Source organism: Molothrus aeneus, chromosome 1 (assembly GCF_037042795.1).
Source record: "Molothrus aeneus isolate 106 chromosome 1, BPBGC_Maene_1.0, whole genome shotgun sequence".
Classification (NCBI taxonomy): domain Eukaryota; kingdom Metazoa; phylum Chordata; class Aves; order Passeriformes; family Icteridae; genus Molothrus; species Molothrus aeneus.
In genome coordinates, this window is record NC_089646.1 from 152,517,260 (window position 1) to 152,531,778 (window position 14,519).

Here is a 14,519-nt window from a genome sequence, read left to right on the forward strand (position 1 = left end):
TGGGGATTTGGGTCCATGGGGACACAAATTCACAGATCCATGGGGATTTTGGTGCATGGGGATACACACAGAGATCTACAGGGACATGGGGCGATGGAAATACGTGTGAATCTACTGCGATTTGGGTCCATGGGGATACACACATGAATCCATTGGGATTTGGGTCCATGGGGACACACACACAGACCATAGGTCCATGGGGACACAAATTCACAGATCCATAGCGATTTTGGTGCATGAGGATACACACAGAGATCTACAGGGACATGGGGCGATGGAAATACATGTGAATCTACTGGGATTTGGGTCCATGGGGATACACACATGAATCCATTGGGATTTGGGTCCATGGGGACACACACACAGACCATAGGTCCATGGGGACACAAATTCACAGATCCATAGCGATTTGGGTCCATGGTGACACACACAGATCCATAGGGACATGAGCTGATGGAAATACATGTGAATCTACTGGGATTTGGGTCCATGGGGACACACACCACAGATAGACAAGGATTTGAGTCCATGGGGACACAGATTCAGGGATCCATAGGGATTTGGGACCATGGGAATACACACCCAGATCCACAGGGACATGGCACCATGGGGACACACACAGATCCGTAGGGCTTTGGGTCCATGGAAACACATGTTAATCCATTGGGATTTGGGTCCATGGGGACACACAGCCTGGATACACAGGGACTTGGGTCCATGGGGATGCAGATTCAGGGATCCATAGGGCTTTGGGTCCATGGAAACACACACAAATCCACAGGGATTTGGGCCCATGGAAAGAACCATTAGAATTTGGGTCCATTATGATACACACAAATCCATTGGGATTTGGGTCCATGGAAACACATGTGAATCCATTGGGATTTTGATCCATGGTGACACACACCACGGATACACAGGGACTTGAGTCCATGAGGACACAGATTCAGGGATCCATAGGGCTTTGGGACAGTGGAAAAAAACCACGAATCCACAGGGGGCCCATGGAAAAACCCATTAGACCCATTAGAATTTAGGTCCATTATGATACACACGAGTCCATTGGGATTTGGGTCCATGGGGACACACACTCCAGGATCCATAGGGCTTTGGGTCTGTGGAAACACACGTGAATTCCAAGGGATTTGGGCCCATGGAAACACCTGTGAACCCACTAGAATTTGGGTCCATTAGAATACACACGAGTCTCTAGGGATTTGTGTCCATGGGGACACACACTCCAGGATCCAAAGGGCTTTGGGACCATGGAAACATATGTGAATCCACAGGGATTTGGGTCCACAGAAACTTGTGTGAATCCATTGGGATTTGCGTCTATGGGGACGCACACCCTGGATACACAGGGACTTGTGTATTCACGATTCATGGATCAGATTCAGGGACACAGATTCAGGGATCCATAGGGATTTGGATCCATGGGGACACATACTCCAGTATCCACAAGGCTTTGGGACCATGAAAAAACACACGAATCCACAGGGATTTGGGTCCATGGAAACAGACATGAATCCACAGGGATTTGGGTCCATGGAAACACATGTTAATCCATTGGGATTTGGGTCTATGGGGACACACACCACAGATACACAGGGACTTGAGTCCATGGGGACGCAGATTCAGGGATCCATAGGGCTTTGGGACCATGGAAACACTTGTGAATCCATAGGGATTTGGTCCCATAGAAAGATCCATTAGAATTTGGGTCCATTAGGATACACAAGAGTGCATAGCGATTTGGGTCCATGAAGACACACATTCCAGGATCCAAAGGGCTTTTGGACCATGGAAACATATGTGAATCCACATGGATTTGGGTCCATGGAAACACGTGTGAATCCATTGGGATTTGGGTCTATGGGGACACACACCCAGGATACACAGGGACTTCACAATTCATGGATTAGATTCAGGGACACAGATTCAGGGATCCATAGGGATTTGGGTCCATGGGGACACACACTCCAGGATCCACAGGGCTTTGGGACCGTGGAAACACACGCGAACCCCAAGGGATTTGGGTCTATGGAAACACATGTGAATCCAGTGGGATTTGGGTCCATGGGGACACACGCTCCAGCATCCACAGGGCTTTGGGACCGTGGAAAAATAAGCAAATCCACGGGGATTTGGGCCCATGGGCACACCCCTGCCCGCCGCCCCTCACGCAGTTCCCACCTTCCCCCCAGGCCAGCAGGGAGGGGGCGGAGCCTGCTGCGGCGCCACGCCCCCTCCCCTCTTGTGATCCCGCCCCCTCGCTCCTATTGGTCGTCCTCCTCTCCCTGCCGCTTCCTATTGGCTGGCGGGCCGCGCGCGCTCGGACGCGGAAGTGCCGGGGCCGGAGCGGCGGCGGAGACGGTGAGGGGAGGGGTCGAGCCCAAGTCCCTGTCGGAGCTCTGGGAACGGGCATTTATTCCCATAAATCGGAGGAAATTGGGAATATTCTGGTTTAAATACCTGTGTTGCCCTTGGGTTTGATGAGGAAAAGGGTTTATTGCTGTGTTTCCGTCAGGAAAATGGTTTATTTGGCGGATTTGGTGAGGAAATTAGTTTATTCTTGTTTATTTTTGTGAGAAAAGCTATTTATTCTCGGGGTTTGGCGAATAAAATTGTTTATTCTCTGAGTTTTTTAGTGAGAAAAAGGGTCTATTCCGACGTTTTGATAAGGAAAAGAAATTAGTTCTGGTTCTTTTGAAAATGAGGAACATGATTTATTCGTAGTTTTTGATGAGGAAAGTGGTTTATTTTTGCGTTTTTCTTGAGAAAAAAAAGTTCATTTTCGGCTTTTAAGGAAGAAAATTGTTTGTTTGTGGGTTTTTATGAGGAAAATGACTTATTGTCAGAGGATTTTGATGAGGAAAATTGTTTAGTTTTGTGGGTTTTGTGATAAATATGTGTTTGTTTTTTGCTTTTTATGAGGAAAATGGTTTATTTATGTGGTTTATTCTGGAGTTTTCGTGAGGAAAATGGGCTCAATAAGGAAAGTTTATTCTTGGTTATTTTATATTCTTATATTCTTATATTTTATTTATATTCTTGGTTAATTTATGAGAAAATTTATTCTTGGGTTTTTGGATAATTAAATAGTTTATTATTAGGAATTTCATGAGAAAAAATCAATTTATTTTGGGCTTTTAGTGAGGAAAATTGTTTATTTTTATTTTTTTTATTCACCCTTTCTTCATGTTGAAACAAAAATTTTTGGATCCTGATTTTCCATGGAATAATCAAAGGAGAAGATAAGGGAGGATGAAAAGTGTAATTCAATGACTAGATTTTAATTACTACTGGAATTTAAATATTAGAATGTAACCACTGGAATTTAAATGGAATTCCACACTGGAATTTTAACCACGTGAATTTTCACTTGTCAGAATTGAACTAAAAAATAAGCACCAAAATATATTCCAGCTTCCAGATACTTGTATTTCTTTTAATATAAAATATATAATAAATAAATATTTGCTAGGAAAGCTGGAGATCTTTGATACCTCAAGGGGTGATTTGCGTGTGTTCGGAATGAATATTCAAAATATCCGTGAATATTCATGAGCTGTAGCAACACAGAGGAGCGGGAATCCCTTTTCCAAGGAATTTTAAAAGGCAGGATTGATCCTTTGCTTTAGTCCTGTGAGTAAGGAAAGAAAACATGGAATTTAATGAGGCTGGACAGGGTCAGAACAGGTTGGACCAGTTAGAGCAGCCTCTCCATCCCTGGAATTATTCCAGGTGCGGCTGGATGGAGCTTGGAGCAACCTGGGGTAGGGAAAGGTGTCCCTGCTCATGGAATGAGATGATCTCAAGGTTCCTCCCAACCCAAATTATTCCATGTCTTTGGGGTTTTTTTTGTGAAATCTCATCCCAGGAGGGTTTAGTGGAGAAGGCAGAGCTGGACTTTTCCCATGGAAACACAGCGAGTGAATAGGGATGAGCAGGAATGTGGGAAACCGGGTTAGATGGAATTTTGAATCACCACGAGGGTGATTAAACACCTGGGAAAAGGGAGCAGGGAAGCTCTGGGAGAGGCTCAAACTCACCTGGGCGAGGCTTTGAGTGCAGGGTTGGGTCCAAAACCTCTTCCAACCCCCGGATTCTTCAGGAATTCTTCGCCATCACTCACAAATCCCCATTGCTGTGACTCTCCCAGCCCAGGGGAATCTGCCATGACCAACCTCCCGCCTCTGGCAGCCGACAGGAATTGCTTCTACATCCTGACAGAGGACTGTGCCTATGGAAACAAGTACTTCCAAGCTGGGAACTTGTGCTTCTGCAGCGAGAGGAGCTACCTGCGGAATTTTTCCGAGGATGGGCCTCCAGCTTGCTTCCTGAAGGTTGTCATGCTGGACGACAGCTCCACGGTCACCATCAACCTGGAAATCCTGCAGCCCGTGCGCCAGGAAGCTGCCGGATTCCTCCTGGCCATCGGGAGCCACAGCGAGCGCTTGGATTTTTTCCTGGAGAGGCAGAGCCTGGAAGGAGCTCTCCGAGCCGTGCCGGGTCAAAATGTGATGGTGGAGGTGGAGAGGGAATTTTTCCCGGGAGTCGTGCGCTACATCGGGAGCATCTACAAGCCCAGCTTGGCTGTGCTGACTCCGGTGTTTTTTGGGGTGGAATTGCAGGTAAGCGGCGGGGCCCAAAGCAGAGAATTCCTCATTTTTTTCCATTAAATTTCTCTGTGTGTGTGACATCCCTTCCTGGTGTGTTTCCAGGGAGAGGGGGAAAACAGAGGGAGAAGCGACGGGTCCTACCATGGCACCGAGTACTTCAAGTGCAAGAGGAACTGCGGGATCTTCCTGCCCTTCAGCAAAATCCAGTTTATCCCCACATCAGGCAACGATAATGGGAAGCAGAAGCTGGGAAAACAGGACACAGAAGAGGTGGTTCCCGTGAAAGTGGGAGACGCCGTCAGCTTCTTCGTGGATGAGATCCCCACCAAAGGAATTGCCATGGCAGTTTACAGGGAAGGGAGCCAGTGGTTTGTGAAGGTTTGCCCGGTAAGAGCAGCTTTTCCATGGGGGCTTTTTGGGATTTTAAAGAAAAAAAATCACATTATGGTTGGATGTGCAAGAGAAGTAGAAGGAATATCCAAAAGGGACGTGAAGTTCTGTGCAAACTTTGTTTAAAAAAGTCCTTCATATTCCAGTGTTTAGCTGATGGGTTTTTCCCTAGCTGATGGATTTTTCACTCCTTTCAGGAAGAAGAAGGAACTACTGACATTTTCAGGGAAATCCCCATGGAATCTGTTGTGAAGGAGAGCTTGCAAAGTAGGTGATCTTTGGATGTGTCTCTCCTGATCCTGTTCTGGGGGAATTCGGAATTTACTCCCTCTCTGCAGGGTACTGAGGAGCTGAAATTCCAATAAAACCTACAGCTTTCTTGATGGGCCGGGATTTATGGAAAAATCTCAAGTTCCACACAAAGCTAAAGCTGAATCCCATTTGTCAGGAAGGAGAGGCTGATGGTAGCAGAGAATTCCCTCAGGGAAGAGGCACCACTGGTTAAAAAGTCTTTAACTCAGCTGTAAAATATGGAGCAGGAGCTTCATCCTGGTGGGAAAGGCTCAGGTGCCAGCAGCAATGGTGGGAATTGTTGGACTAGACAAGGAATTAGTGGAAAAATTAGGAAATAAGCCCCCTGCTGCCATTCCAGTAGCCTGGGAAGGGCTGGATTAGCTCCATGGCCAGCCAGGAGTTGGAATGTGAAGCTTTGAGCAGGGAAACAAGGAGCAGGATCATTCCCTCTCATCCTGTCAGACCAGCTTGGACACACTGGGAATTACACCTTGTGTCCCTGGTGCTCAGCTTCCTGCTTGTGTGTGTAGCCTGGAATTTCCAAAATAGACCTGGAATTAGATCCAGAGGATCCAATTCCCAGCTCTCCTGATGTTTTGTGTCGCCCATCAGGTTTTTTCCCAATGTTCAACTCCGACGCAGGCTTTGGAAAACCAAACCAAATGAAACGAGAGATCAGCGAGAGCGGCGAGGAAGGGGAAGGTGGGAATTCACCCCTGGAAGTGAATTCCATGGTCCAGATTACCTTGGACAAGGGGAATCAAGTTTCAGGAATCATCCGCTGGTTGGGCTACCTGCCCCAAATCAAGGACAAAATGGCTGGAGTTGAACTGGTGAGGCTGGAAAGCTGGGAAAGGACCTGGGAGTGCTGGTGGCAGTGGCTGGATATGGAGGGTGGAGTTTTGGGATCCCCAGGCACAGGATATTGAGGGGCTGGAATGGAGCTGGGAAGGGTCTGGAGCACCAGGAGCATCTGGGAGGGCTCGTCCTGGAGAAATGGAGGCTCAGGGAGAACCTTCTGGATCCCTGCAATTCCCTAACAGGAGGGTGGGGCCAGGTGGGAATTGGGCTCTGCTCCTAGGAAACAAGGGACAGAACAACAGGAAACAGCCTCAAACTGCTTCAGTGGGAATTTAGGTTGGATATTGGGGAAATTCCTTTATGGATGGGGTTGTCCAGCCCTAGCACAGCTGCCCAGGGCAGGGGTGAGGTCCCCATCCCTGTGGATGTGGCACTTGGGAACACGATCCAATGGTGGCCTCAGCAGCATTGCATAGCTAGACTGTATCTCAGACCTCTTTTCCACCCATAATTCCATAAATCCCGCTCTCAGGCTCGTCTCTGGTGCTGTTTTCCCAGGATGAAGACAAGGGCGTCACAGCTGGAGAGTGGCTGGGCAAGTCCTACTTCCACTGCGCCCCGAAGCGCGGCCTCTTCGTGAGGCTGAACTCCTGCCAGCCCGACGTGCGCTTCCAGAGCTTCCCCAACTCTGACCTATCCCTGGGGGATTACAGTGAGTCTTCTGGGAAGCAGGAAAATGGGGCTGTGATGGGAGAAGGATGTGGAAAAACCCCGTGGGCAGCGTTTCTTCCCTTCCTTCGAGTGTTGTTTTTTGGTGTTTATCCCACGCCGTGTCTTTGGCTGGATTGACAGCTGGACTCAATCCTAGAGGTCTTTTCCAGCTTAAGTGGTTCCTTAGGGAATATCCCTCAAGTCTGAAAGATTGTGACTTATGAAAAGCTGGATTGAGAAGCCACCTTAGGTCTGAGAGTCGTAGACTCACCTCAGACTTTTGAGACATCAAGAAAGGGCAGAGTTGACCCAGATGAGAAGGTGAAGGCAATTCCTTTTCTTGCAGGAGGACAAGAAGTTCTTCCAGAGGGTCCAGAGAGTTTTCCTCCCCTCAGGAATGAGGCAGCAGTCCGTGTTCTCCAAGGGCGGATGAAGGGCATCCAAGGCCATTGTAATTCCTGCTACATGGATGCAGCTCTCTTCAGGTAAGGACCTGCTTGGGTGGTGCAGGCTCCTCAAATGAATGGCTTTTTAATTAAGCTAAGCCCCAAATTGCAGCACTTCCCTGGATTTCCAAGGTGGCTGGAAGTTTACCTGGTGTAGAGCAAGGTGTTACTGTGTGGAGATGCAACCTCCATGGTGCTTTTGGATCTCCTTCCCAAATCCAGCAGGTTTTTCAGCCCTGAAGACCCCCTGTACCCCTGTGTCTGTCATTCAGGGTGCTGAGAGCTCGTAGTTTTCCGGATTTGGACTGTGCTGACTCTGTCCCTGGAAGTTCTGGCTGGAATCATTCCAAAGAACCCACCCAGGAGGTCCCAACTTCCCTGCTTGTAGAGGAAAAAGACTCAGTGGTGCCCTTCCCTGAGCAGTTTTGGCTGCAAAGTAGGAACTTCCTTCTCCCTGAGCCGTTCCCTTGCTTTATCCAAGTGTTCATTGTTCCAGATGTGCCTCACTGTGCAGATGTGCTTCCCTCACCTCCCTGTAATTCCATGCATGGATTGTTGGGCATCAAAGCCATTGACTGTCACCAGCCACCACATTTTTGGTTCCAGCTGTTGCTTCCAAACCCTCAAACTCAAACCCATCCCACTCTTCCCACAGCCTCTTCTCCTGTACCTCCGTGCTGGACTCCATGCTCTTCATGCCCTACCCACTGTGTGACAGGAATGTCCAGGGAATTCTGCGGGATGAGATCGTCAATCCCCTCCGTAGGTGAGTGTAGGGAATGCTGGAATTTGTCCCGTTTGCCTTCATTCCTTCCCTGCTGCCCTAAAGGTGGTACCTGGCACTCAGGGAAACCTGGCAGCCACATCCAAAGGTGTTCAGGACTAGGAGGAACGGTTTTAAACTGACAGAGCATGGATTGGGATGGGATATTGGGAAGGAATTTTCTGTGTGAGGGTGCTGAGGGGGTGGAATGGAATTCCCAGAGAAGCTTTGGCTGCCCCATCCCTGGAAGTGTCCCAAGCCACGGTGGATGGGGCTTGGAGCAACCTGGCCTTGTTGGTGGCACCCCTGCCCATGGCAGGGCGTTGACCTGGATGAAGTTGAAGATCCCTTCCAAGCCCAGCCATTCCATGATTTCCCTCACCTGGAGCTGGTTGTTGTTCCCAGGACCGGCTTTGTCAGGGCCAGCAGTGTGATGCACCTCCGGGAGCAGCTCACGGACAAGGGCCAGTGCTCCAGCTTTACCAACGCTGAGAAAGGTAAGGAGCTCCCTGGGGCCCTTCCCCAGCTGATTCCCTGTGTTTCGCCTCCTCCAGGCACCAGCTGGCAACTTCCCTCTGTGCTTCTCCCAGGAATGTGCTTTAATTAGGTGCTGATGTTGATTGGTGTAGAAATTCACTTGTAGAATTCTTTCAGTTTTTAAATCTCTCTTTCAGTGCCCTCAGAGCCCCATCCAGTGCCTAAAGGGGCTCCAGGAGAGCTGGAGGAAGATTTTGGACAAGATATGGAGGGACAGGACACAGGGAATGGCTTCCCACTGCCAGAGAGCAGGGACAGATGGGGTTTTGGGAAGGAATTCCTCCCTGGGAGGGTGGTGAGGAGCTGGAATGGAATTCCCAGAGAAGCTGTGGCTGCTCCTGGATCCCTGGAATTGTCCAAGTCCATGTTGGATGAGGCTTGGAGCAACCTGGCACAGTGGAAGGTGTCCCTGCCCATGGCAATGGCTGTAATTTCATGATCTTGATGGTCTTTTCCCACCCTAATCATCCCGGAATTCCATGGAAGTGCAGTCTCTGAAGGCTGCTTGGCATTTTCCATGTTCCCTTTGGGATTTTTGCCTTACCCATGTGCTCTCAGCCTTTATCCCTAACCTGAAGAGCGAATTCCAGGCCCTTGGAACACTGGCTCATGTTTACCTGGCAGCTCTTGGATGCAGTGGGACAAGGCAGTTCCTGGTGTGGTCTGATCCATCCTTTCCTCTAATTTTCCAGATCCTGAGGAGTTCCTCAATCTCATAATGCAGCAGATCCTGGGAATTGAGCCACTACTGAAACTCCAGTAAGTTTCCACAGCTGAGGGATACAATTCCCAGAGCCAGGCTCATTAATTTTCCACCTCAGAACCCCTGGGCAGATGGGGGTCACTTGTCCCTTTCCACCAAAGTTTTTTGGAATCACAGCTCAGGAGTTTTTCGCAGCTCCTTAGGAACAGACTCTGATCCTTCTTGTTGTGATCTTCCCATCTGGGCAAAGACACTTCTTAGCCCTCCCTGGAGGGTGCTGCCTTCAGAAAATTGGGATAAAAACCTTTTGCCATCCTCAGGGAGAGCCAGAAGGGGTTTGAGAGAGGTGATGTCCGACTTTGGGGCAGATCCAGCAGTTATCCGACAGCCTTTGGATGAATTTGGGATGTGTCCAGGCTGCCAAGCTGGCTCAGCTCCCACAGCCTCTCAAAACAGGCAGCCCATGGATGCAGTCCCAGTTTTTTTGGGGACTCTACAAAAAGGATGAGAGGCTGGAGGAAGCCAAAAATAACTGTGCTGTTTGTGAGCACAGAAAGGGAATTGTTGGATTTCTGTGGCTCCTTTGTGGAGCCGCCGCTCGAGCCGTGGATCGTGGAGTGCTGGGAAAGCCGAGCACAAAGAGGACTCTGTGCTGCAGCTCCCCTGCACGGGGTCATCCCAAGGAAATCCTTTCCCTGCTTTCTTTAGGGATTGTGGGAGATCTGTACACAACTCACCTTGAGTTTTGGATGCTTTTTTTCTTTTTTAATTAATCCTTCATCGAAGCATCCATTTGTCAATTTAAATACTAAATTTGCTAATACTAAATTATCTTTTAGATTTATATCGAGGGGAAATGGAATTTTGCTTATAGGATGTGCTGCTCCAAAGGGATAATGAAGCCAAAACTCCTTCTTATCTACTGCTCCCCTGGCATAAATTTGGTATTTTTGGGTGGAAAAAGGGCTTTGTGTTGCACCAAACCACCCTCGGTGCCTTGAGCCCAGGAGCTCTCCCAGGAAAAACTTTGGGAAACTCCAATTTTTGTGTCATCACATCCCCAATCCCATGAGTTCTCCTTGCAGGTCAGGAGGCCAGGAGCAGGAATGTTACTGCTACCAGATATTTATGGATAAACAGGAGGATTTGGTGGTTCCTGACGTGCAGCAGTTGGTGGAACGCTCCTTCCTCTCCTCAGATTTGAAGCTGGTGGAAGTGAGTCCAGTTTCCTTCTGCTTTCCTGCTTTTCTTGCTTCCCAAGATACCTGTGAGGCCTTGGATGTTTTGTATCCAACACTGAATCCCAGCATGACTTAGGAAAAGGCCTCTGCTTTCCCTGTTTCCCTTTTGTCCTGTGAATAATGACAGCAAGTTGAGACAGAGCAAAAAAATCTGAGATTTGGCTCTTCTGGCAGGGTGACTCCTTTCTCCTTTATTTTTTTTTCCCAGATCCCATCTTGCTTCATTATCCAAATGCCACGTTTTGGGAAGGAATATAAAATGTTCAGCAAAATCATCCCTTCCTTGGAGCTGGATATAACAGATCTGCTGCTGGACAGTGAGTGATGATGATGGGCTGTGAGCAACCAGCTCTGGGCTCTCTGGAGTGGGATTCTTCTTCCTTGAATCCCAATTTTGGCAGGACAAGCTGGATTTTAGGTGGGATCTGGAGGAGACAGTCCCTCTGAGCTCTGTTTTTTTCCCTGGCAGGTCCCAGGGAATGCTGCCTGTGTGGGGATGTTGCCACTCTGGAATGCTCAGAGTGTTTCAAGGACAAAGTCTTTGCAGCCACAGGCCTGAAGCAGTTCTGCAGCTCCTGCTCCAGACAGGTATTCCATGGCCATTCCCAAAATCCACCTTGGAAGCTGTCGGTGGGATGAACCCTCCCAAAATCCTGCAGCTGCTCAGCCCTTTCCTGAGGGTCATTCCCACCAGGAGCCAGAGGTTGTGAACCCTCTGCTTGCACAGAGCCTAAATAATAATGGAATCTTAGAAAAACTTTGATTGGAAAGGACCTTGGAGCTCATTCCAGTTCCTCCCCCTGGATGCTGCTCACTATCCCACGTTGCTCCAAGCTCTGTCCTACCTGGCCTTGGACAATTCCAGAGGTGGGACATCCACAGCTTCCCTGAACAACCTGTTCCATAAATAAGGTGTAATCCTGCAGGAACTGAGTGCTGATCCCTCCCTGCTGTTTCTCCATGAGCATTCCCACAGTTTCTGCCTCTTGCAGGGCGACAAGCTCCCACCTCAGCTTCCTGCTGCCAGGCTGTTCCCACAATGCCATTCCCAGGCAAGCAGGGAGCACAGGAATCACATCAATGGGGAATAAATTGGGAATGTGACGTCTGTCCCCCCTCCCTGGCACGTCAAGGCCAGTTCTGCCAATGCCACCCTGTCCCCTCTCCTCAGGTTCACTCCCATCACCGGCGCAAAGCGCACAAACCCCGGAGGCTGCACGTTCCAGAGGAATTCCAGAGCTGGAGCGCCCGGGGCTGCCAGCAGGTGCCAAGGGAGAAGCTGGAGCTGTTTGCAGTGCTCTGCATCGAGACCAGTCACTACGTGTCCTTCGTGAAATACGGCCCTGGCAACGAGCACTGGATGTTCTTCGATAGCATGGCCGACCGGCACGGTGAGGGAATGGGAATGGGATGTGGGAATGGGATTTGGGAAGCTGCCTGGGCCTGCTCAGTCCACCTTTTCCTCTCAAGTCCCCCTATCTGGGCTTTCTGTGGATTTGGCTTGCCTTTAATTAGATTGCAAGGGGGTTTTTCCAGGTGGTTCCAGCTTCTGGTTGGGGTCAAACAAGGGATTTGGGATCTTATCCCAGCTGGCTCAGCTTGTGGGCACAGATTGGTTCTCCTGTCCTTCCCCACTGTGCTTTTATCACAGAATCGTGGAATGGTTTGGGTTGGAAGGGACCTTTAAACCCATCCAGTTCCAACCCCTGCCATGGGCACCTTCCACTATCCCAGGCTGCTCCAAGCCTCATCCAACATGGACTTGGACAATTCCAAGAGTGGGGCAGCCACAGCCCCTCTGGGAATTCCATTCCAGCTCCTCACCACCCTCCCAGGGAGGAATCCCTTCCCAAAACCCCATCTGTCCCTGCCCTCTGGCAGTGGGAAGCCATTCCCTGTGTCCTGTCCCTCCATATCTTGTCCAAAACCCTTCTCCAGCTCTCCTGAATCCCCTTTAGGTTGGATGGGCTCCCCTAATCCAGCCTCTTCCAGTGCTTTTGGCCTCCACATCTCCCAGCTGAGGCTCTGCATGACTCCCGAGTGTGCTGGGATCTGCTGGAGCCGTAGGAATTCATCCCTTTGGGATCTGGTTTGGGACTTTTCTCCTCCTTTCCACCTCAGGTGGCGAAAATGGCTTCAACATTCCCATGGTGATGCTGTGTCCAGAAGTTGCCAAATACCTGGACTTGCCCCTGGCTGTGCTGGCCCTGGAGCAGCCTCGGGACATGGATGGGGTGGCCAAACGCCTCTTTTGTGATGCCTACATGTACCTGTACCAGAGCAGGAAAATGGCACTTTACAAATGACACCGTCCAGAGCTGATGGCAAGGAGCAACGTCAGGAATGGGAGCTTGGATCGTCCCAGAAGGTGGAAGCAGCCAAGTCTGGATGCTCTGAGCTGCCTCTTCTCGCCACTCTTGGTGTCATTTTATCCAAGCCAGGCTGGGTTTGTTAAATCCTGGCTTTATATAGTGGTAGTTGGTCCTTGGGCACAGCTGGACTTGAAATTACTGGTGCTCAAATTCATTCTCATTCCCCACATTCCACAATTCTCCCTCTCTGGGTACTCTGCAGCTGGAGCATCCCCACATTCTTGTTTCCCTTCCCTCCAAAGCTGGGGACCAGCAGAAATCAAAACACAAGGAATTATCCACAGGTCTACCAAGAAACCACAACCTTTCCTAAGAGATCCTCACCCAGATTTGTGGAGTGAGGAAAATCAGGTCAGGATTGATTTTCCTCACCTGTGTCCCTAAATTGCCTGCACTTCCCTTATCCAGCACTAACTGGCACTTTTACCCACCATCCCTTATTTCCAATCATGGATATCCTGAGCTGAAGCTATGCTTTAAAAATAGGTATTTTTCCAAGAACAAAACTGGAAGGAGGATGGGAGCAGAGGAACATCATCTGGGCTCCTGCTGCTTCCTCTTTTTGGCAAAATCTGCACAGAATTCAGTGTTATTACAACCTCACTTTCAGCACTTTCTGTCCCATCTTTGCATCCACTTCCAAGTTCTGGGGTCAACACCAGAATTCCAAGGGCAAAAATAGAAAAAAAAAAAAAAAAGAGCACTCTGGGATTTTCTGCAGGAGGGTTTAGGGTTTGGGTGGGAACTGGTGTTCCTCAAGTTAAATAAACTTCTACACTTGGGGGTTCCCTGCTATTAAGTGGGAAGTTGAGTCAGTGGGATGCCCAAATTCCATAAAAAAACCTCAAGGAAAGCATCCAGGAGTCCCAGATGTGCAGGTTTAACCCCGTCCCTCTCTTTTCCTCCCCTCTTCAATGCGGAGTGGAGTAATTTTAACAAAGCCTGGAGCTTTGGATCGGTCCTGGTGGCTTGGGATGCGTGGTTTGGGATCTTTCTGGCATTCCAGGTGTCGCCAGCAGGTCCTGGAGGGATTCTTTCCCTCTGCTCAGCTCCGATAGGTCACACCTGGAATATTGGGGTCCAATTTGGGGCTCTCCAGTACATCAGAGACAAAATCCAAGGAAAAACCTTGGAGATGGAGATGGAAAAACAGGGATGATGAAGGGACTGCAGCATCTCCTATGAGGAGATGCTGAGGAAGCTGGAATTGCCCAGCCTGGAGAAGAAAAGGCTCAGGGAATCTCCTCAATGTCCATAAATACCTGAGGAGAATGTGCAGAGGCACCCAGGAGCTTCTCTGCCCACCAAAATGGTTCCTAAACATCAGGAATTGCATCTTTGAGGGTGACAAATGCTGGCCCAGGTCACTCTCCTTGTTCTTCATTCCTCCTCTCCCAAAAACTGAGGAAAATCTCTACTCAGGTACAATGGACTCCTTATCTTTGGTGCTTTGCTTAAAAAAAATAATCTAATTTTTAGCAAACTGATCCTGGACTTCCTGGAGTATTTTTTTCCTGTCTTAAAACGGGATACAATGCTGTTGGAATTCCCAGAAATACAACACCATCAGGCCATGCTTTGTTAAGCTCTTAATTGTTTTCTTCCCTGTAATTTCTGCCAAGATCCAAACCATGGA

At 49.1% G+C, this 14,519-nt stretch overlaps 1 protein-coding gene across 1 annotated transcript; it reads left to right on the plus strand.

Moving 5' to 3' along the window:
* Positions 1 to 4,166: 4,166 nt before the first annotated feature.
* LOC136555727 (ubiquitin carboxyl-terminal hydrolase CYLD-like) lies at positions 4,167 to 14,457 on the plus strand. The gene is made up of 14 exons (XM_066548682.1): positions 4,167 to 4,637; positions 4,728 to 5,012; positions 5,213 to 5,282; positions 5,922 to 6,142; positions 6,669 to 6,822; positions 7,168 to 7,306; positions 7,923 to 8,033; positions 8,436 to 8,527; positions 9,260 to 9,326; positions 10,356 to 10,485; positions 10,720 to 10,828; positions 10,981 to 11,099; positions 11,683 to 11,902; positions 12,633 to 14,457. The coding sequence occupies exons 1-14, from the start codon at positions 4,182 to 4,184 to the stop codon at positions 12,815 to 12,817; spliced, it is 2,358 nt and encodes a 785-aa protein (XP_066404779.1). The 5' UTR covers positions 4,167 to 4,181; the 3' UTR covers positions 12,818 to 14,457.
* The last annotated feature ends 62 nt before the right edge of the window (positions 14,458 to 14,519 follow it).

Excerpts from the sequence above, each read along its gene's own strand:
- LOC136555727 (XM_066548682.1), top strand. The coding sequence starts at position 4,182 with ATGACCAACCTCCCGCCTCTGGCAGCCGACAGGAATTGCTTCTACATC. Across the intron at positions 7,307-7,922 it reads ATGGATGCAGCTCTCTTCAG|CCTCTTCTCCTGTACCTCCG; the intron begins GTAAGGACCTGC and ends CTCTTCCCACAG. Across the intron at positions 9,327-10,355 it reads GAGCCACTACTGAAACTCCA|GTCAGGAGGCCAGGAGCAGG; the intron begins GTAAGTTTCCAC and ends TTCTCCTTGCAG.